This window comes from Charadrius vociferus, unplaced genomic scaffold, assembly GCF_000708025.1.
Source record: "Charadrius vociferus isolate BGI_N301 unplaced genomic scaffold, ASM70802v2 scaffold259, whole genome shotgun sequence".
In the NCBI taxonomy this organism is placed as follows: domain Eukaryota; kingdom Metazoa; phylum Chordata; class Aves; order Charadriiformes; family Charadriidae; genus Charadrius; species Charadrius vociferus.
Window position 1 is genome coordinate 5,037,819 of NW_009661368.1, and position 22,111 is coordinate 5,059,929.

Consider the following 22,111-nt stretch of genomic DNA (forward strand, 5'->3'; position numbering starts at 1 on the left):
CTTAAAGACATAATTGCAGGACGGGAGGCTAAAAATGTAGTGAAATGCCAGCTTCTCCAAGAACTGGGCAACTGGTGACTGGCAGACATCCTGCAGAGTTATGGAGAAGTATATTTCAAACTGAGCGTTGGTGAGGCAAACGGTGGTGGTGTTCTCTCCTAGGCCATATCAGCACAGTTTGCTGTTATGCTGGTATTTCTTAGGCTCCTAACATAAATGACCTTGCTTTTGTCTGTAGATACTTACTGGCCTGTCCATATACAGATCCTAACTGCAGTTTGCACCAATTCTTAGTATGAATTGGAAAGGTACAATATTTGCTAAATTTTGGGATGTGGTTCTACTAGAATCTGGACATTGTCTGGATGGATTTGCCCAAATGCAATGGAAGGGTAAAGCCTTAGCTTAAAATGAATGTTCTCTTGTAATTCTAAGCAGTGAGTGACTCACTGGGCACATATTATTGGGGATTTCCTGAAACCGTCAACTCCTTTTTGGAGATACAGTCTTTGAATGAAGCGTGAGCATTTAAAAGATATGCACATGATATGTGGCTGCTAGGTGTTGTTTTTTTTTTTAACTGAAACTAATGCAAAACAGAATCAGAAACAGAAACAAAAGCTAATGTTTTATTTGGCTGGTCTTGTTTTTGATGTAGATGATTGTTTCATTCCCTTGTTCCTTTGACTGTCTCTGAAAAGCTGTTGCTAATTTTTCAGCAAGACCAGCAACGGTACAACTATAAGCTAAGAAGTGACTAGTGTGATTTATCCATGTTTCCTTATATCCTTTCTGTTGATAATTTATAGCATGCCAGCTTTTCAGTGTCACGCACACTGTATACCCGCATCCCACGAAAGATTTGAGCAGAAGTTGAACAGTTTGGCAGTTGACTGTGGGGAAAAATTGAAAGTTTAGGTGAAAGGTTTATAGCCATTGGAAATGCCTGATGGAGATGGGGTTCTTCTCTTTTCAAGCAAGAGCAGGGGTGGAGGTTTTGGGTTTGGTTTAGTTTTTTTTCAGTAACTTCAGTCGTTTATCCTTCATCCCAGTATTCTGCAGTTCTACCATGCTTCCCCTTCCAATTGGCCTTGACAGCAGGAAGTGAATCGGTGGATGGAGGACCGAGTAGTTTTATCTGCCGACAAAAAGACCTGATGCTCTGTCTTTTCTATAACCATCTTCTGATTAAAAGTATAATCTACCTAAGGTGCGAGGGAGCAATGACTTTTTAAGCTATGTTTTTAACGGGCATAGTAATTAAATGTGGGAAGGACCAAAACAGAACATACCATACATCTGAAATTTTCACTTCTGGCCATTTTACTTTCAGAAGTTCGGATGTAATGTGCTATCTGCTTGTCATACTCTGATTTTTCCACTTACAAACTTGCTTCTTAATGTCTTCTCTTTATTTGATACAGGAAAGACCTTAAGCTACTGGTGTTTCAGCCCTGGATACAGCATGCATGAGCTTGTTCGACAGGGAGTCAGGACAATTATCCTTACTAGCGGGACTCTCTCCCCCCTCTCATCATTTACAATGGAAATGCAGATGTGAGTACCTGGATGTGTAAACAGTACAATTACTGAAAAAACACAATCTGATCTTGTGATTTTAGGTTTTATCTCAAGATTTCTGAGTGTTCTGGGCTGGTAGCCAGTAGGGAATCCTATGATGAGTATGACTGGGATCTTACTTTTGTGTTTCTTTAGCCCTTTTCCTGTGTGCTTGGAGAATCCTCATGTTATCGAAAAACACCAGCTCTGGGTTGGGATCATTCCTAAGGGACCTGATGGAGCTGTGCTTACTTCTACCTATGAAAGAAGGTAATGAACTTCTATGTGGAATTCTGCTTTGAAGTCTTGGGTTCTGACATTTTGGGTTCTGCTTACTGGAGGGTGCTAGTGAAGTAAGTGGTCTCTGTAGTTATTTTCTTGCATAAACACTGTGCTGAATAACGACACCCTTTAACCACTGGTGAAAATGTAGAACTAGAGGGCTGGAAGGGATCAAATGTCAGGGCACTGGGTGCACTAATAGTCCTTAATGGCCCTGACCAGCCTCAGCTGGGACCTCCACCCACAACCGTCACTCAGGAGCTCCACTGAAGGTCTGGCATAGGCCTTCAGTCACTGCCTGAGCTGTAGAACTGTCTCCAGCTCCATCATAACCACACCTGGCCATGGACTCTGTTGATCTGACCTTCACCTACTCATTGACTTCCCACTTTGACCTCGGACCTGCCTGTCACTATGGGCCTGCCTCCCCATCCCTGGACTGGGACAGTCCTTACTGTCACTGGACCTGCTCCTGATTTACTGACCTGGCTTGCATTCCTGGCTTGACCTTGGACCTTCCCCATCACTGTGACTTTGCCTGATGATCTGGCTTTGTGACTGAGCCTGGCTGCTGCATCTGAGTCTTTCCTGCTTGCCTTGCTCTGTTGGTGTGGGTCTGGGCCGTGACCCCCTGCCCTGCACACCTTCATATCACGCTTAGCTACCACCTCTCCGTCCCTTACAGAGCAGTCCACCCTCACTGATATGGAGCCCCATCCTAAATTTCTTTGCTGAAGTCTTAATTGATTTGAAACATGACTGGCCTTTGCAACAACTATTTTTGTATTTAAAGCTTATCACCATGACCAGCCTTTCTTTTACCTCTTCAGTGCCTTCTTAAGGAAAGTACATCCAAATATTTGTCAGACTTTTCATCATCATTCTACTTGCTTTTCTCTGGTGTTTCATCATTTTGCCTGTGTCTTTCTATTTTTCAGAGTAGACAGTGTTTCTGCTGCAGCTTCGGCTGCCAGCGTAATATACTGCCAGCAAGGAAGGCCAAAACTTGATATCGTTGTATATTGACTTCCATTGTGCAATATGATAGTCTTGTTGGCATCGCTGCGTATCGTTTTAAAAGGCAGTTTCATGCTTTGGTGCGCATGGCAGAAGGTTCTGTGCTTGCCAGTTCTCTCAAGTTACTAAAGAGTGGCATCACACTGGTGTGTGATGTGTGTACTGTGTTTAGGGCTGTAATCCTTCTGTAGTATTTTGAAATAAGGATCAGTTCCTTCTGTATGATATGTGTGTTCTTCCATTTAACATGCTGCTTTCTTCCTGCAGCATGCACGTTTTTAAGTGTTGGCCTCTGGCTGAGAATTCTGTAATTTAGGCTGCTGCAGGCCTGACTTACTGTTTTTCAGCAATACAGAAAAATAAAAAAATAGATCTCGATGAGCTTTCACTGAAAAAAAAAAAAAAAAAGGGGGGAAAATGCCAGATGTTCCTCAGAACTGCAAAGGGACTCAGCAATTGTAATTGATTTTTACAGAGAAGTAGTCAGGAAAACCCTCAGACTATATTTTTTGTTTTCAGGAGCTTAGTGTGCCATTTCAGTGTATCTCATTGAAGACAGTGTCTTTCGAAGGAGGGAGGTTGGGGGTTTCTCCCCCTAAGGCCTAGAACACCTCTTTTTTTTCTCTCTCTTTTTTTTTTTTTTTTTAAAGGAAGGGAATTCACAGTATTTGCTGTGTTTTGACAACATCTGTGTAGTAATACAGGTGTTTGTAGATCTTATAAAATTAAATATGTTCTTTTTTTTTTTTTCCCCTCTGCATATTTAAGTTTCCTGGGAAAACAGTATGCAAAACTAGAGGGCACTGAAAGGAAGGAAACATAAAGGCATGAGAGAACAGGTGACTTTTCACTCAGGGCTGGAAGAATCAGACGAATACTACTCGTTGTAGAGCAGTACTTTTTCAATCAAAGCAAAAGCAATTTACTTGGCTTACGCCACAAGTAAATAATAACCATAGTAACCAAATTCACCCTTTTTGCCCCGCAGCCTCGCCGCGCCTAATTCATCAATAATTATTTTAAATAGTTGTAACATTAGTCAGGCTTGGCAGCATCTGCAGACTTCTCTGGCGGAACTTGCTCCCTTAAACTGTTAGTATTAATCATAAAACTGATATGGCTGCCTATTTCCACTTGTTATGTTTTGATAATATCGAAGCTTAGATCATCCTCAGTGTTAATAATAAGAATATTTAATAGTAATATGTAGTCAAGGTATTACTAATTTTGTGTCATCGGTATGGGTGCTTGCCACAGGAAGGAAAGCAACTGGGAGTGTGAATATGCTCTTTTAGATGAATGTCAGAGGAAGTCGGTATGTATGAAAAACAGGAAAGGAAATACAATGATGTTACTTGATTTTTCTTCTTTGTAGGTTTTCAGAGGATTATTTATCTTCTCTGGGGAAAACAATTGGTAAGTGAAATTTGTGGGTTTCAGAAATGGGTTGTTGCACAGGGTTTTGAGAGATCTCCTAGGAGAAATACTAAAGAAGACGTAATAAGATCGAGAAAGGTAAAAGATTGCCTTGCATATCTAAATGCTGTCTAGTTTTGTATGCTTCTGTTTGCTCAGGCAGCTGGCTAGTGTAATTGCATACAAAAATGAGTTTGAGTCCTTGGTTTAATATTTCCAAGTTAGGAGTTCATTTTTCTTGTCGGGTGTTTGTGCACAGAGATAATGCGGCCAAGCATCATTCACAGAGCAATTAAGGATCGCAAGAAGTCAATGCAATTTCTTGTGATATTTTTAAAGACACCGTGTCAACCACGCCTTAAGTCAGCATTTATTGTTTTGGTAATGTTTTACAAATACAATAGAACTACAGGATTTTAACACATGACGACAGAATAGAAGAAGAGCATTTGTGTAGCTTGACTGAGATACAATTGAAAGGAATCTGTTAAATCTAGAAATGTTTGAAGGAAATAAAAGAGGGTGCTCTGAGGTGTTCAGCTTGGCCTAAAAGGTGAAATTAAGGAAATCCTTTCACAAAATATCACATTAATGTTTTTTTCAGTAAAGTGTGTACTATTTCATCAGAAAAGTCTCAAAAGCAGTCTTGTGGGACCTTATCCATTGCTTTGTCCACTGCAGTCTAAACATTCAAAGAGTGGAGAAAATTATCTAAAAATAGATCCTATTGTTGTAAGGGAAAATACGGCAGATGATGTTGCATCTCTGATTTTTAGTGCTTGGTGGAGCTCATAATATCTTTTATTCTGTTAACACTACACTTTAGAAAGCTAGTTAGGTACCTGTATTGAAGTTTGTATCTTGATGACAAAATTATTGAAATTATTTTAAAAAATGAAACAACTTCTAATACATGAACATTCGTGTCAAGAAAGCAGAAAAGGTGTTGGAAGGAACGCATGCTGTTAGTTTATTTTTCCTCTGCAGTCTGTGTGCTCCATCCCAGGATGAAAAGGCCCTCAGCTATACACTTGCCTATCTTGTTGCAGGCAACCTTGTGCGAGTTGTACCACATGGACTGTTGGTGTTCTTCCCCTCGTATCCTGTCATGGATAAGAGCCTGGAATATTGGAGGGTATGTTAATTGCTCTGCCTTTGTTAGGTGGTTTGGTTACACACAGCAGACAGTTTGTACTTACGCTGTCTAACCATGCTCATTAAAAAATTCTTTGTTAATATGCAGATTATAAAATCTGGGAAGTGAAAACACAGGTGAGGCTACTTATATTTTGATTGCAATGCACTGAAATGCAGTGTTGTAGGAACAAAACCCAAAAGAATCTTAATACATTATCTCATCTAGTTTGATTTCTGAGTTCATTTAGTTTCACCAGACTTCTCTTTATTAAACTTCCAAATTATAGTTGGTCTAAGCATTTCAACTCTTAGGGGAAAAATCCCAATAAGAGCATTTCTTTTTTATTTTTAATTTGTAACTGTTGCCACTGTAACTTTTGTAACTGCTGTGCTCATGACTTGAGCATCCCTGGTGAGACTTGTTAGAACAATTCTGGTTTAGATGCTCCTCTCCTTAATAGTGAATGCTGGGACAGAGGTGTCATACTGCGGAGTGGGTCCCTCGGAGGTGGTTGTCGGGGACTTGCAAGTTGGAAGGTTCTCCCATCTGCGCAATGTCTGAGTTGCACCAACAGCAAGGAATCGCTGTTAGTGTTGTTAGGATTGCATGTTTCTTCTTCCATCTCTTCCTATGTTTGGCAAGAGAGGAACAGTCTATCTTGGGGAAAGTTTGTGGTGGCTGCTCGAAGTCTGTGGTGACCACTCCTGAGCGTTTCCTTTCTTGTGGGCACCACTTCTGCTATGTGCTTACTTTCACATGCCATTTCTGATATGGTCCTTATCTGTTTAACAGGAGCATGATTTTGCTAAAAGAATAGAAGAAGTGAAGCCAATGTTTGTGGAACCCAGGAACAAAGGAAGCTTTACAGAGGTTGATTATTTGCATTACATACCTGCAACATTTCCAGAAACTGGTTTTATGTTTAAATACCTTCTCTAAGAAGTGTTTGGGTGTGAAACACCTGAACTTTATTCTAGGATAAAATTAAAACTCCCCGAGACCTTCTTTGGATTATAGTTGTTCTATGCATCTCTCCTTTACTCTTTTGGCCAGTTGCGCAGAGTACAGTCTTCATTTGAAATCCAGTGATGTAGCAGTGGCTAACATACATATGTACTGAGTAATCGAGATGGTAGAAATCTGTGACTTCAGTAGTCAGCACCATTTAGTGTTTTGCGGCACATTTCCTCCCAGCTTGTCATGCTTTGGGTGTTAAGGAGTTGTGCAGCCTCATCTTTATAACTACAGTTCTTAGACTAAATAATATCCTTGAATTGCTTTTCTGGTTTGCCTGTTTTCCTCAAGGATCTGCAGAAACACAGGACAGACCATGTTTTACCTTCTCATCAGAAGTATCTGATATTAATCTTTTATGCTTACCCAGATGTATTCTAGATTTCACAGTCATGTAAGGATTTTGCTAAGCAGTAAAGAAAATTATACTAAGCCAAATTAATCACATTTTAGATCTTAGTATACAAGTAAAATTTAGCTAGTGCTAGTTTCTATTTATGCATATGCAGAGGATAATACCATTATTGCTCATGCTTAAACTGGTTTATCTTTTAGGTAATGGATGCGTACTATGATAAAGTTGGCTGTCCTAAGTCCAATGGAGCTGCTTTTTTGGCAGTGTGTCGGGGGAAGGTAATGTAACTGAGAATTTGTTTCATCTTAGACCAGATTATATAGTTGTATCTTTGGTGAGAGTTTTGCCAAGCTTGTGAGAAGGGCCTTAAACTAGAGTTGCCATGGGAGGGGTACCTCAATCCATCCCACTCCTACCAGCATGATGCCAGTGCCAGCAATAGGTGCCCAGAGCTTGGAGGAGGGTTGCAGGTCAACAGGAGAGCACCTGGAGTGCAGCACAAAGGAACAGCAGCCACTCCAGCCGGTAAGTCAGCATCATCGGGGGCCCAACTTAAATGCCTCGATGCAAATGCATGTAGCGTGGGGGATAAACAGGAGGAGCTAGAGACGTGCGCATGCCTGCAGGGGTATGATCTTATTGGCATCATGGAAACGTGGTGGGATGGCTCCTATGACTGGAGTGTTGGACTGGAAGGATACAGGCTCTTTAGGAAGGATAGGCAGGGGGGACGAGGAGGGGATGGAGTCCTCTCCGTCAATGACCGGCTGGAGTGCATGGAGCTTCACCAGGGGATGGATGAGGAGCCAGCCTAGAGCTTATGGATCAGGATTAAAGGGAGGGCAGGGACAGATGATGTTACAGTGGGGGTCTGCTACAAGCCACCTGACCAGGAAGATCGAGCGGATGAGGCCCTCTACAGACAAATAGGAGCAACATCACATTCACAGCCCTGGTCCTCATGGGGGACTTCAACCACTCCACTGTCTGTTGGAGGGACAACACAGCAGGGCATAAGTAGTCCAGGAGGTTCCTGGAATGCATTGATGATAACTTCTTTCTCCAAGTGATAGAGGAGCCAACAAGGAGAGGTGCTATGCTGGACCTTGTTCTCACCAACAAGAAGGGGCTGGTAGGGAATGTGAAGCTCAAGGGCAGCCTTGGCTGCAGCAACCACGAGATGATGGAGTTCAAGATCCTTAGAGTGGTGAGAAGGGTGCACAGTAAGCTCACTACCCTGGGACTTCAGGAGAGTAGACTTTGGTGTCTTCAGGGATCTGCTTGGGATAAAGCCCTGGAGGGAAGAGTGTCCCAGGAAAGCTGGTTAATACTCAAGGATCGCTTCCTCCAAGCTCAGGAACAATGCATCCCAACAAAGAGGAAGTTGGGCAAAAATGCCAGGTCTTCATGGATGAACAAGGAGCTCTTGGACAAGCTCAAGAAAGACTCAGGGAACTACAGGCCAGTCAATCTCACCTCTGCCCAGCAAGATCATGGAGCAGATCATCCTGGAAACTATGCTAAGGCACATGGAAGATATTGCTATGAGGCTGAGAGAGTTGGGGTTGATCAGCCTGGCTCTTCTCCAGGCTGCCCCATCCCTAGAGGTGTTGGACGGGGCTTTGAGCGACCTGGGCTGGTGGGAGGTGTCCCTGCTCATGGCAGGTGGGTTGGAATTAGATGACCTTTAAGGTTCCTTCCAACCCAAACCATTCTGTGAATTAAAAGAAACTTTTGTAATCAAACATGTTAGACCAACACTGCTGAAAACCAAAAATGTTGCTCAGCTTTAAAGAATTTGTATTAACTTCAGGTGCCCTGGGCACATTTGATGGCCTTTCATTTACATTTTCCAGTGGTGATAAATTGATTTATGGTATCGGTGGAAATATTTGCAAAATCAGAAATTACTATTAGGACCTTTTTGCTGCTGCTTACTGCTTACCAAGAGAAGATTCAACTTCTTTTGAACCTTTGGTCCCAGTCTGCAAAGTGTCTGTTGGATCAATGAAGAAAAGACGTAGCTCTTTTTGGGTAGAACTCAAATGCCTGTCCTTCCAACAACGGTGTATTCCCCTGAGAGGACTAGAGACTGTAGAGATCTCATGCTTTACAGTGACACGCAGTTGAAGGATGGATTGTTTAGTTTATTGTAGTCACAGGGTCAATAGTAAGATTGCAAAATTGGAAATTGATAAGATAAACCAAATGAACCACGTTGTCAAAAGCTGTAAAACTAGCTTGGTTCTCAGCCATCACTTCAAGGTTCTCTCCCAGGTTGTTGCTCAGCTTTTACATTAGTAGTAGATTCTAGCAAGCTTTTTGTGTTCTCTGTTCCCTGAAAGAAAACTAAAGAACTTGTCCTGTTTACAAAGAGGAGTTTCGGTCCCAGTTACTCTCGTTCTTTTATTAGCTGTATCTAGGCTTTAAAAGCTTTTTTTTAAAGTTAAAAGTGTCTTTAAAAGTTCACAGGAATTTTCTTCCCTGCTTTGGAAGAGTGAAGGGCAAAGGTTGGGTTTTTTTATTAGGGTTTGGTTGGTGGGGTTTTTTTGTTTTGTTTTTTTTTGGTCTGAGGTTAGTCTTCCCATGCTTCCCTTGGCCTGGGGCATTTCCCTTGTGCCCATGAGAAAATACCCGTTAATGCAACTTACATGATTGCTAGCTCCCGATGGATTGTAGTGCATGCTGTGATTGCTCTTCGTGGTAGTGCTGGCTTAAGTTGAGTAGAGTTTGTCATTCCACCCATCCATCCCTGGTGTTATATTTCATCACAGCTGCTTGCGTGGCATGGTAAATGACACAGGAGACTGGATTCAGCTGAAAACCAAACCAAGTTGGTGGGTTTTTTTCCCCTGAATTCTTTTTCAGTCTGTTCAACTGTGATTTTGTTCATTTCACAAAGTGATTTGCCAGCACAGCATGGGACGTGAGCGTGTACAGGGGGGATGAGCAACAAATACTTGAGCAGCACAGCTGGTGGTTATGACACTATGATTCTGAGCAGATTTCTGGTTGCTTTCCATTATTGCTTTGAAATTATTCTGCTCATTTTTAATGTCAGAGAAGGTTTGCTATGTTCTTATCGTGTCTTGTTAACAATTCAGGGTATGGAAAGTTTAAACAGAGGCATTGACTGACATTTAAGACATCTTCTGAATACAACTGTTCTGCTTATCCAGGAATAAAACATATACGTTAATGGCATAGGCTGAGGTTATGCTTTGTCCAAGGCCTCCTAGAGGAAAAAGCTAAGTTTAAAGTCCTGGTAATAAAAGCAAAAAAATCTATTTGAAACTATTTATAATGTATTTATAAACTACACTTGACTACGGATTTAATTTAACAGAGGAAAAAAGACCGATAACTGCTGAATTGCTCTGAAATGTCACTTCAAATCCTGTTGATAAAGGAAAACACTGTCTCTTCAGGCCAGTGAAGGCTTGGACTTTGCAGACATCAATGGACGAGGAGTCATCATTACTGGGCTTCCGTTTCCTCCTCGTATGGAGCCCAGAGTCGTTTTAAAGATGCAGTTCCTGGATGAAATGAGAAGAAGTGGTGCAGGTGCACAGGTAATACTGGGTAACTTCTCACTGTTGACTCTTTGCAGTTCGTGTCATTGTTTCTCCCTCTTGTCCCTGTGGATTTTGGCCTTTGTTATCCTCCCAGCCTCAGGGCACCTTGAATATCAAAAAGTCAAACGTCCTTGGGAGTTTGTCACAAATAGTCACCATTTTTTTTTAATGGTGTTAAGGGTTCAAAATTCTGTCTTCAGTGACATGGTCTCAATCAAATATAGGCTCAAAAATGGTATAATTAAAGTTTCAGTCAAAATCTTTGTATGTGTGTTATCCATATATCTTTCTGAGGGAATGATTTCATCTCCAGAGAGGGTGGGCAGGAAGAATTGCCTGTGCTGGCTGGTTTGGAGATTTTTGTTTTGGTGGTTTGGGAATGTGGTGCGTGTGTTTTGGTTTTTTGTGTTATGTTTTGCTTTGGGTTTGTTTGTTTTGGTTTGTTTTTTTCCTATTGCTTCAGGCATGAGAATGAATGGCATTATAAATTTAGTGTATTGTCCTGCAGGGTAGCTATTAGGCCTTAAATAATAAGGCAAGTCTGTTGTACTGCCAAGGCTGTCAGTGCATTGTATACTGAATAGCCCTACTTGAGTTTTCTGTGCACTGTAAGTCAGGTGTGACATTCGAGTCAACCTGTGTTTGGTTTTCCAAGGCTTTTAGAGATTTGTCAGTAGATCTTGTTGAATACATTTATTTTTTTTTTATTTCTTTAGAAAGAAATAGTGACTGTACAGCACGGAGAATAAATTTTACCTGGTAAATAATGTTAATTCTTTCTCCCACCTATTGCAGTATTTATCTGGGCGTGAGTGGTACAGTCAGCAAGCTTCCCGGGCTGTTAATCAGGCTATCGGCAGGGTCATCAGACATCGCCAAGACTATGGCGCTATCTTCCTATGCGACCACAGGTGAAACCTTGGCTCTAGGACATAAACATGCATCAACATCTCTATATCCCGACATGGGTATCGGTATTTTGTGTATGAATGTGCTGATGTTACTGTTTGGAGAAGGCTACAGTTCTTAAGTAATTAAATTATTTTATATAAGAGGTTATATAAATATTACGCTACTTTAAGAAAGTAACTAGATTGTCATCTTCTGCTCCCAAAATATACTGTCTTGGAGCTGCAGAAAGAGATTAATGGTGTTCATGCAAAATAAGCCAATTTGTTGAATTCATGTTTGTAATGCTCCTGGAAATTATGTGATGATAACTTATGGTTTTCCATTTTCTCCATCTCTCATTTGAGGAGGCAGTCATCACCACTGCAGTTTTTTAAGAGAAGGAGGATGAAACAATATAATCTATACTAATGTATTTAATATATATTATTATTAATAATATATTAATTATATATTTATATATAATATAATCAATATGTTAATATATAGTCTAATTAACATATTAATATATAATTAATATATATTTTTAATAATATACTATTAATTAATACAATACGTATATAATAGGCAACAAGAGTTTAATAGCCTTCAATGCTGAGGCTCAGCTGGGGATAGAGAGCACATCACAGTTCAGTACTACTGTTACTGTTGCACAGTTAAAGATTTTATGGATGAAAGATAAGAATTGGCTGATTGCATGGTACGTGGTATCAACAAAGCTCTTTTCTCCTCAGTGAAGACATCACCCTATTATATTTACTGCAGTGTTTTCAATCTTTTATTGTCTTGCTGCTCCTCCCTTGTCCTTTTGTGGACCCTAGGTCCATATTTGTTTAATTCGTGTAGGCCAACCTAGCAAAAAGTTATCTCCTTTTCCAATCCTACACAGGTTCACTACTGGTGATGTAAGAGGCAAGCTGCCTTCATGGGTCCGTCCTTATGTGAATGTTTATGACAACTTTGGGCACGCGGTCAGAAGTGTCTCCCTCTTCTTCCGTGTTGCTCAAGAAATTGTAAGTGTCTTTAAATAAAAAAAGTAAATAAATAACATCTTGATAGTGTTGGAAACTGGAACTACTAATCCAGGTCAGAGATGTGAGAGAGTCACTTGTCTTGTCACTTCTAAACATTGGGAGCTTTACGGGAAAGGAGATATGCCTCATCTTTCTCCAAGAGTGAGCTGGGACAGGATGTGTTGTCATGCTGTGCAGCTCATTAGGTTAGTTCACAAAAATAACTTCCTTTTCCCTCCTAAATAAACAAAGCTCTTGTTGGGTGGTATGCAAATACTGGAACCAGTGTTGGCATCAAAAAGCTTTCTGCCTCACCCTCAGGGAGAGAGTGTATATGTGGAAGAATCAGGCAGACCCTTAAACTTAAATCTAGGCTGACTGGTGTAAGGAGTGAGACAGACCCGACTGTTATTACAGTTCATCACTGGGTCATCTTTACTAATCTGGTTTCTCTCTTAGCATTAAGAAGCTCTTTTTCTCAGTTCTTTGATTTAAGAAGTAATACTGTAAAAAGACTTTCTAATTGACTGGATAAAGTCATAGCAAGAAATGCGCTGGAAGCCAGAATGGGGAATTCTTTGTCCCCAAAATGGAGATTAAGATTAAAAGAAAAACTTAAAACGTCACATAGAGACTTGGATGACTCCCTGGAAGTTGCTTTAGCCAAATACAAGTTGTTCAAAACAATGTTGCAGGTGGATGACACTGGATTACTTGATGATCTTTGAAGATAAATGGGAGTTTCATGTAAATAAGAACCACAACCCACTGTGCTTTGCCAGAAGGAGCTGTGTTGCAGGGATAGTGTTAGGAAGCAATTGTTCTTTAGCAGGGTTATGACCCTCTTTCTGTTACACGGGTCACTTAGCGCTAAGCTTTACTACACTTCATCTATCTGTATTGCTTCCTAGTAATTTGATCCTGTCATCAAAAGCACATAAATCCAGAATGCTTCACAATTTTGCTGTCAAGGGTTATTTAGGAAAAAGGACGTGTCTTTGGGTTGTTGCTGGAATTTTTGGTTGCAGAGGAAGTGGAGTGGAAGAGTAACTTTTCCCTACTGTTACATTTTGTAAACTGCTTGCAGATGCCCCCGCCCCTGCCACAATGTCCTGGCTCTGCTGGTTCCCTAAGTGAAAGTGATACGGCACCATCTACTTCATCTGAGCAGATCCTCTCCCTGAAAAAAGCCAAAAACTTGGACGACCATGTTCCCAGTTTGAAGAGGAAAAGAAAAGGTAGGTCTGGGTCCTTACAGATAAACTTTTTTTGTTTTAAGCTCTAAAAAAGGAGGAGCAAGAGACTAGAAACTGGAATGGGAGAGAAAGCAAGGAGAGTTCAAAGACCGATGTAAAAGTCTGATCAGAAGGGACATAGAAAATGGGGGAACCAGTTGCAACTACAGAGCAAAGAGGCAGATGGGGCCTGCAAAGGTGTCCTGCAGAACAGGAGTTTGGTGGAATATCCTAGATAATTTAAAAAATAAGAACTGGAAGTCTGACTAGCACTGACTTTCATATGCCCTTCTTCCACCCTGCTGTATAAATGACTCTTACTCAGTAATCTTGACTAAGAAAACAGAAAAAGGGCATTGACCTTGGAAGAAAATAGTATTTTAAAATTTGTGGTTAGCTAATGCCAAAGAATAAAGTATTTCTCACGTCAGATATTCTTTCAGAATGTTCCGCTCTAGATCGCTTGCTGTTTTGGAACAGAACAATGATGTTGTGTTTTAAAACTGTGGTTCCAAAACAGTTATGACTGAGCGTGAGGGTGATTTCACGTTACATCTAAGCCAGCGTTACTGCAGCTTGTCATTGGCCACCACTTTTTTCCTCCCTCGACTACCAACCAATGTGCTTATGCTCCTTCCCTTGATTTGAATCCATCTATTGTGCAACTGCAGAACGAGTGAGATGAGCTTGCTGAACCAATTTACTTTTCGCCCTCGTGACTGGTAGATCTATCTGAAAGGATGGGCTGGACTGTGAAGGGAGGTAAAGGGAAGAAGCTCCATTGCCTCTTTGGATACAGATTTTCAGTTGTATTGCATTAGCTGTAACGTCAAACTGCAACTGTAATCATAGTTTAGGCTAAAGAGTTCCTTCTACTAACTTTTTAATTTATAGCTTAATATACTTCCATTCTTCTCAAAGTAGTGACTTTTCTTAGAAGCTGACTCTGAAGTCATCTCACAAAATAGTGGAAATATATTTTGAAGAGAATGCCTTTTAGAAGTAGCAAACTGATATTAATTTAGCACTACCTACGGCTGTAAATTCTTGTGTTTAAAACCAAATATACCTGCATCCTGATGAGTGAGAATATATATTCTTGGGACCTGAGGGTGACTGTGCCTTATAGGTACTGATGCTGTGAGAATTGTAGGCTTTAAAAAAAAAAAAATTGTTCTGCTTAAAAATAATGAATCCTATTTCATGCCAGGATATCTTAAAAACAGGAGCTCAGTTTTTGGGAAATTCATAAAGCTGAAGTAGTTAAACACAGACAACTGTTGCAGTTAGATGTTTTTTCCATTGACCCTAAGCCATTTTGAGGTTAAATATGTCCATCACTTCAGGAAAAGTTTGAGAGAAGTCCACCAGGTTGTGGAAACAAATGCTTGAGCAATTTTGGGAGTGATTAACCCAAGCAGTTTTCTTACTAAGTCATATAATGCAATTTTGCAAGATGTGGAAGATTAAATAAATCAACACATCTTTGTGGATGCTATGTAAGATTTTAGGATATTACTAAATCAAAGAAAATGCAAGAGAGAATGTGGAATGTTAACTCGTCATCTGTGTTATGCTGTGATGCCAGTAAATGCAGATGGAGCATCCAGCCTATGCATGGAATATGAGCAAGAGCTGGTCTCGCCTCGAAGACAGTGTACTGGGCTTTTGGATGCATTGGAGCGCAATGAGAAGAGCAGTGAAGATGCAGAGGAGGAAAGTGATTTGTCGGGAGAGGAAAAGGTAATGGCAATGGTGTGGCAAAATACTTGCTTCAAGTAAAACATGTAGGCTCTAAAGCAAAGTGAGTTTGGCATTGATTTAAGAGTACTAGTTCAACCCTCTTTCAAGAAAAACTTGCTGTAATCAGCACAGCAGTGATTACGCTGTCTTGTTCTTGCTTTCCTAAAACCCCTGTTTGCACTTGTTTGTGGAGTAACTCCCTTACCTTGCTACTACCAGCAGGAACGAAAGTGGTGGCTTGCAGACCCAGTTTGGCTGATGACTAGTGTGTGGACTCCAGGAATGCGACACATCTAAGCAGTTTGCTTAGGCAAAGGATGCCTGAGGGAAAGTGTGGAGGTGTAAAGAGTATCTGGGGAATATCTAAGGAGTCCTAAGGGAGATCAATGGAGACGTGTACAAAACAGAGGGAATGTACATACTTGAAGAAATGAACAAGGATTGAGAATAACTTGCATGCAGCTGCTTGAGAAATTGGCTCCATCACCCATGGGCCACCATGGCACAGACACCAGAACTTATTCTTCGGAAAGCCTGGCACATCTCCAGGGTCTTGGTAACTCAGCTACAGTATCTTGTTATCACAGCTGCACTGCTTTTGGCGTAGTTCAGCATTTCCTTTAGCCAGATAAGTTGATGGTCCTAACGGCTTGGCAGTGAGTCAGCTCATGTCCGCTTTCTATATTTGGCATTACTACTCATCTGTGGCTTGCAGAGAACTGCGGGATCATCCTGTGCTGCACCTAAATTCATGACCTGTGGCACCAGAGATCTGGGGAGTGTAGTCCTGAGACATGCAGTGCCTCTGAGGGAGTCAGCTGTCACTCTCAGTCTAGTATTGACCTGATTTTAATAAGCACTGGATTTGGACAGATAATGGGGTTGATGTGCTTTCATATCTTTCTTCACCATCCATCATAGTATCTGTCTTAACATTTTTTCATTTATCAAAGTTATACTGTAGCCTTGTTCCCTAAATAATGGAAATTTAGCTGCTGTCATTCTGAAACACGTTGCTTGGAGTAAAAAAGAAGAAAAGAAGCCTTTGTCATCTCAAAAAATCAAAATACAAGAAATAGTCTCTCAGTCCATTTAAAAAATGGTTTGACAGTTCCCCTTAATCAGTTTTCCTTGTGAGATATGCCTTATGGAAACTTGTCTTTCAGAAGCATTATTTCTTCTGGATCATGCTCTTCAAGGTGGTGCCTTTACATTGTCCAGGATTCAGAAGATGTTTTTGATCATTTTTTGACTTACTGCATGTATCATAAATTTTTTACTTGCTGCTTGTATTCAATTCTTCATTCCATGACGTGATGCTTAAATAAATTATATATAAATGTGCACTTAAATCATGGTCAGGGTTGTCTGGAATTCAGTATCTTTGCAGTGTTATGAGTGCACTGAAGGTTGTATTTCTGAGAATCAGCAACTGACTCTACAAACTGGCAAGTCTGAGGTTATTGGCTTAAGGTTTTGTTTATTTTTAGTGGTGTTGTTTTAGTTGTAGTTAGTTTAATTTAACTCTGAAGCTTTGTGATCTGAATAGGCATATTTGCAAGTCACAGTGGAATATTGGGGTACTGTTATGTTTCACTGGTTCCTCTCACAAACGCTATTCTGTAAATGCACTGATAGTCACATACTTGCTATGAAATTCTTTTATTGTGCAAGAGCAAAGAAATAATTCACTTCACATACCTGCTTTCTCAACAGCTGTGTAGAAACCAACTGGCAATATGGGTCTATCCCACGGTTTCTGCTGTTACTTAAGTGATTGTTTTTAATGTGGTTGGTACTGGCTCGATCTAATATCGGAGACTCTGCTATTAAGAAATTCTACACCTCCTATGCCCACTCACTTCTCTTTTGAAGGTTTGTGTATACCAATATTCCCAGTCATTGCAGTACAAGTGCACCTCTTTGTTACTGGGAATGGGAGATGCTAAAGAGCTTGTCAAGCCACAAGTGTTCCTGCTACTGTCTCACAGAATCATAGAATCACAGAACATTCAGGGCTGGAAGGGCCCTCTGGAGCTCCCCCAGTGCCACCCCCCGCCAGAGCAGGGGCACCTCCAGCAGTGGCACAGGACGGCGTCCAGGCGGGTTTGGGATGGCTCCAGAGGGGGAGACTCCCCCACCTCTCTGGGCAGCCTGTGCCACTGCTCTGCCGCCCTCACAGGAAAGGAGTTCTTCCTCATGTTGAGATGGAACTTGCTATGTTCAGGTTTGTGCCCATTACCTCTTGTCCTGTCACTGAGCACCACTGGAGACAGACCATTCCCATCCCCCTGGCACCCTCCCCTTTAGTGTTTATAAGCATTAGTAAGATCCCCCCTCAATCTTCTTTTCTCTAGACTAAAGAGACCCAAGTCCCTCAGCCTTTCCTCATAAGAGAGATGTTCTAATCCCCTCATCATCTTTGTAGCCCTTTGCTGGACCCTCTCCAGCAGTTCCCTGTCTTTCTTGAACTGGGGAGTCCAGAACTGGACACAGTACTCCAGATGTGGCCTCACCAGGGCAGAGTAGAGGGGGAGGATAACCTCCCTCGACCTGCTGGCCACTCTCTTCTTGATGCACCCCAGGATGCCGGTGGCCTTCTTGGCCACCAGGGCACATTGCTGCCTCGTGGGCATTGTGATACAGGTCTCATCCTATCTGCCCTGATATTTTCTACAAGACTTCTTAGGCTTCCCTTCTCAGTACCCCAAGAAAAGCCTGATACAGGTTTTCTTTAGAAGAGATGTACTTCCAGGCAGGAAAGTGAAGGGGCATGTGTATACTGCCAGGACTACCCTGAAAGAGTTAGCTGTAATTCCAGCTTTGCTTAATCAGGAATCTGCACCCTCAAGACAAACCATGTCTTTAATTTCCTCTGTTTTGGTCTCTCTCTCTGAATTGTCCAATAAGTGATTACCTTCTAAAAACACGTATGTGTCCTAGGCTCTGTTGCAATAACTTAGGTTGACTTCTTTCACTTTCTTGAATGGTGTCACAAACTGGGTTAACAAGCTTTACTATGGGAAATAACTACATTAACTTTGAAAAGCATCTTTCTGACCTTTATTCTCTTCTTTTCTTTTATTCTTCACAGGCACAACGTCTGTCAACGCTTTCCCTTCAGTATGAGAAGAGGTTAACAGATGAACAGAAAGGAGGAAGGAAGAAAATAAAGCTAGTCAGCAATACAGTATGTGTTTTCGTGTGTCTGTGCCATCCCTTTGATCTGCAGACTGCTTTAATTTGAATTGGAAATTTCCAGGCAGACAGATGACTGATGCCAGAACAATTATGTTTTTTCTCCAAATTATAAATATTCATCAATGCACAACTGAAATATATTTCTGTCATGCTCTTTCTCAAATCTGGACATCACAGACCCAATCAGGCATAGGTCTGGGTATGACTAGTAGGTGAAAAGAATTGTTTTCTGGCATTGACTACCGTGTGAACACCTTCTCCCTTTGTCCAGGTGTGGTGGGTGGTTTCATTCTTTTTGACTAGAATAGAATAGTTCAGTTGGAAGGGCCTACAATGATCATCTAGTCCGACTGCCGGTAGAGCCTCCAATGGTATAACTGACCAGTTTTGTTTGGGTAAGCGATCACATCCTAACCCCACCTGTGGTGGGTCATTATTCTGTGTTGTGTTTGCAGTTGTGTGTTACTATTTTGCACTGTCTCCAAACTCAGTTAACTCGTGCAGCTACCTGCTTAGGTGCCATGATAAATTCCTGAGAATCCCCTGGGTGATTGTGTGTGCGCCAGTAGTTGTCCGAGGTACTGTCCTAACTGGGTACTGTCTGTCTGTCAGACTCTCAGTCACCTGGCAAACGAAACTGATAAAAGTAGTCACAGATCCTGAAGCTGATAAGATCCGAGGTGTGAGGAAGGGAGCAGGTTCATTGCAGAAGGTTGTGTTGGCAGTTTCTTGCTATCTGATGTCATGATGTGTCAGGCTTGCCCTCGAGGTTTGGAGTAAATTTCATTTCTCTTATTAAGCCTTCTCCTAAGAATAAAATTGTGCAATGAGACTTGGCTGCCTTCTCTAGGAATATTCCTCTGAAGCAGCCAGTTTTCTGTCAGCAGTTAAGGTGAATAGCATCGCTCTTCTTCTGTGAGGAAATGAATGCTCACAGGTGTTAGATTCATGTTTTAGAAATAGATATAATAATCATCTGGCGAAATTAACAATATACTTGTGCTTCAGGATTGCCCCAGTAACGCTGTTTTTTTGTCATGAAGACACATGACAAAGCTCCAACAACTTGTAAGTTCAAAGTGTGTGAGCATGTCGTAATGGACAGTCACTTTCACAAGGGAGAGGTGATTCTCAATCCATTTCAAGTCCCTGATGCTTGTGACTGTAAAAGAACGTTTCCCAGGAGGGAGTAATCAATCTAGCTTGCTCGTGTGTATCGTGTCTTCAAGAAATGTTTTAGAGGCACCAAAATGCTTGAACACCTTCCGTTCTTTGTATCTCCAACTTCAGCGATTGTGTTTTTCAGTTAGTTGGACATTTCCAGGAGGTAGGCTGGTTACAGTTGTGTTTATTCTGTGGCACTGAATTTGTTTTTTCAGTTTGTTTTTTTTTTATTTTTTTGGAAACATGGATATGGGGGTGACTACCATAATTGCAAAGGACAGTAACCTGTTAGTTGAAAGCATTCGTTGTTCTTTGTGGTGGTGGAATTGTAAATATATTGCTTCCATCTGAATTCATGTGAGAGTAACTCCTCAAGTCATACTATTTGCTGAAAAGTCTTCCTGTCTTTGCAGCACGCTGATAAGAAAGCAGAGCTGACGCAGCCAAAGAAGGCCCGAGCTACACTGTACATTGCAACAGTGAAGGAGACCCTAAGCCAGCAGAACTACGATCTCTTCTCTAAGGCTCTTCAGCACTACAAGAAGACCGATGATTTCCCTGCTATGTTATCTCAAATGAGCTCCCTCTTTATAGAGGATGAAAAAAAGCACGTCTTGTTACGAGGTATGACAACTTCCCGAGTATATCTATATTATGTGACCTCTGAAACCACCAAGTTTATTTAAAAGACAGAGGTACGTATTTTAGATTGGAGGTACAGATCAATCAGGAGGATAGTCATTAACGTTCATCGCTTTATATCCCCAGATCACACAGAAAATCTTCTCAATATAATTATCATAAGTTAGTTTGCATCTTGACAGGCCTGAAAAGAATCACATTCCATGGAACCTTGTGTTATTTTAAACTTTGCCCAGGTGTAGTTTTGCTTATTCCCTGTGATTTAGGAGGTAGGATCAAGAGTGTGGTTGTGTGAGTTGGATAGATGCGATCATAAGTGTTAAAGAAGTAAATAAGTAGACAGAATATCTAGAGAAATTTTCTGTTTAAATAATGGTGAGTATAAAGCAAGTGATCTGGGCAAGCATGTGTAGTTTACTGGTTTAGCTGGTATTTTCTTGGCTTTTAACGTTGACAGGAACTGGACTCCCACCAACATTTCATCTACTTTAACAGAGCGTTTTCTCTGTCAGTTTTCATTTCCCTCTTAACTTGGGAGCAAATGGGCAGATTTTTCTGTGACTGTTTTCATCTACTAAAATAAAAAAGCATAGTTATACGTCTTGTAAATTGTTTAAGGTTAATTTCAAGGTTAAGGAATAGGAAGCTCAGTATGAGCACTTAGTACTAACAGTAGCGACAGTATGTTTCCCAATATGCTGATCTTGGTACATAACTAAGAAAAGATTTGATCACCAAATTAAGGCCTAAGTCTGGTTTTCAAAAGTGGCAGGCACCTGAAACGTAAAGTTCGTTTGACACTTGGGCTTTTGGTTGGCAAGCATTTTATGGGAAGTAAGATGAGATGTAAAATTAACAGTATATCAGTTATTCAAAGTATCAGCCTAGCAGATGCTTGGACCCCGCGGTGCATGGCCTTTTGCTCCAAGTACCTGTTTCACTGAGAGATAAGCTACTTCATATTTACAGTGAAAAAATTACAGTTATTACCTACTTGTAATAATATCGCTGGAAGTTTGCGTGATAGCTAGCCTTTGTGTAACTTATAGGTGTGCTTATTGTATAAATATTAGATAACGACAATTAGATTTCAAGTTATTTAGCTGCACTCTTTTATCTTCATGTTACCTAACCTAGAAGTCCTGTCGACGTAGGTTTCTGTGGCATTTATTGCATTTATTACCTGTTGTGGACTGATTTTTTTTTTTTTTTTTTTTTTTTTTTTCTTTCCTCCTCCCTCCTTTAATGGAAGAATTTTACCAGTTTGTTCGACCTCAACATAAAAAACAGTTTGATGAAGCATGTTGCAATCTGACTGGAGTGGGCTGTGGCTACAAACCTGAGCACAGCCTTCTGCGGGAAGAGAGAGAGATACTGGCCAAGAAAATAGGTGAGAAGCTTGTTTCAGCCCTGTGCAGGGAGTTGTATCATTTGATGGACGTTGTCCAACTGCAGAGCAAGATGCGTCTAATATATAGAAATGTAAGGGTGGGAAGCAATTTAGTTCAATCAATATTGAGCTAAGTCTCTTCTCTACATGATCCTCTCGTCTGCCTTCCCATAAGCCACGCAGGTGCCTGAGCATTGGTCACTGCACGGTTAGTAATGATGCCGTTTTATTTCAAAAGGGGATTTTACAGATCTATTTAAATCTTGAATCTGGTCTGTGGATTTAGAAACCTTGTGTGTATTCCTCTGTCTTCTTTGCTACCCACATACTGCTGCCAGAACAGTGTATGGAGGGTAATCATGTCCTCATATTGCTTGTGAAATCTTTGAAACTCTGGAACAATAAAGATGTAAAAAAGCTGGGTGTTAGCTCATCCCCTCTTATCAGAGAGATACAT

General features: G+C 41.0%; 1 protein-coding gene across 1 annotated transcript in view; it reads left to right on the forward strand.

Annotated features, from left to right (window-relative positions):
• RTEL1 (regulator of telomere elongation helicase 1) overlaps positions 1–22,111 on the forward strand; it is a 47,153-nt gene that overhangs the window by 19,591 nt on the left and 5,451 nt on the right. The window contains exons 16-29 of the mRNA XM_009893566.1: positions 1,425–1,557; positions 1,717–1,830; positions 4,235–4,275; positions 5,325–5,410; positions 6,206–6,283; positions 6,983–7,060; positions 10,211–10,354; positions 11,153–11,268; positions 12,156–12,279; positions 13,367–13,517; positions 15,103–15,257; positions 18,352–18,447; positions 20,036–20,246; positions 21,517–21,654. Coding sequence (XP_009891868.1) covers positions 1,425–1,557; positions 1,717–1,830; positions 4,235–4,275; positions 5,325–5,410; positions 6,206–6,283; positions 6,983–7,060; positions 10,211–10,354; positions 11,153–11,268; positions 12,156–12,279; positions 13,367–13,517; positions 15,103–15,257; positions 18,352–18,447; positions 20,036–20,246; positions 21,517–21,654 — 1,665 coding nt within the window. The remainder of the gene's footprint in view (positions 1–1,424; positions 1,558–1,716; positions 1,831–4,234; positions 4,276–5,324; positions 5,411–6,205; positions 6,284–6,982; positions 7,061–10,210; positions 10,355–11,152; positions 11,269–12,155; positions 12,280–13,366; positions 13,518–15,102; positions 15,258–18,351; positions 18,448–20,035; positions 20,247–21,516; positions 21,655–22,111) is intronic.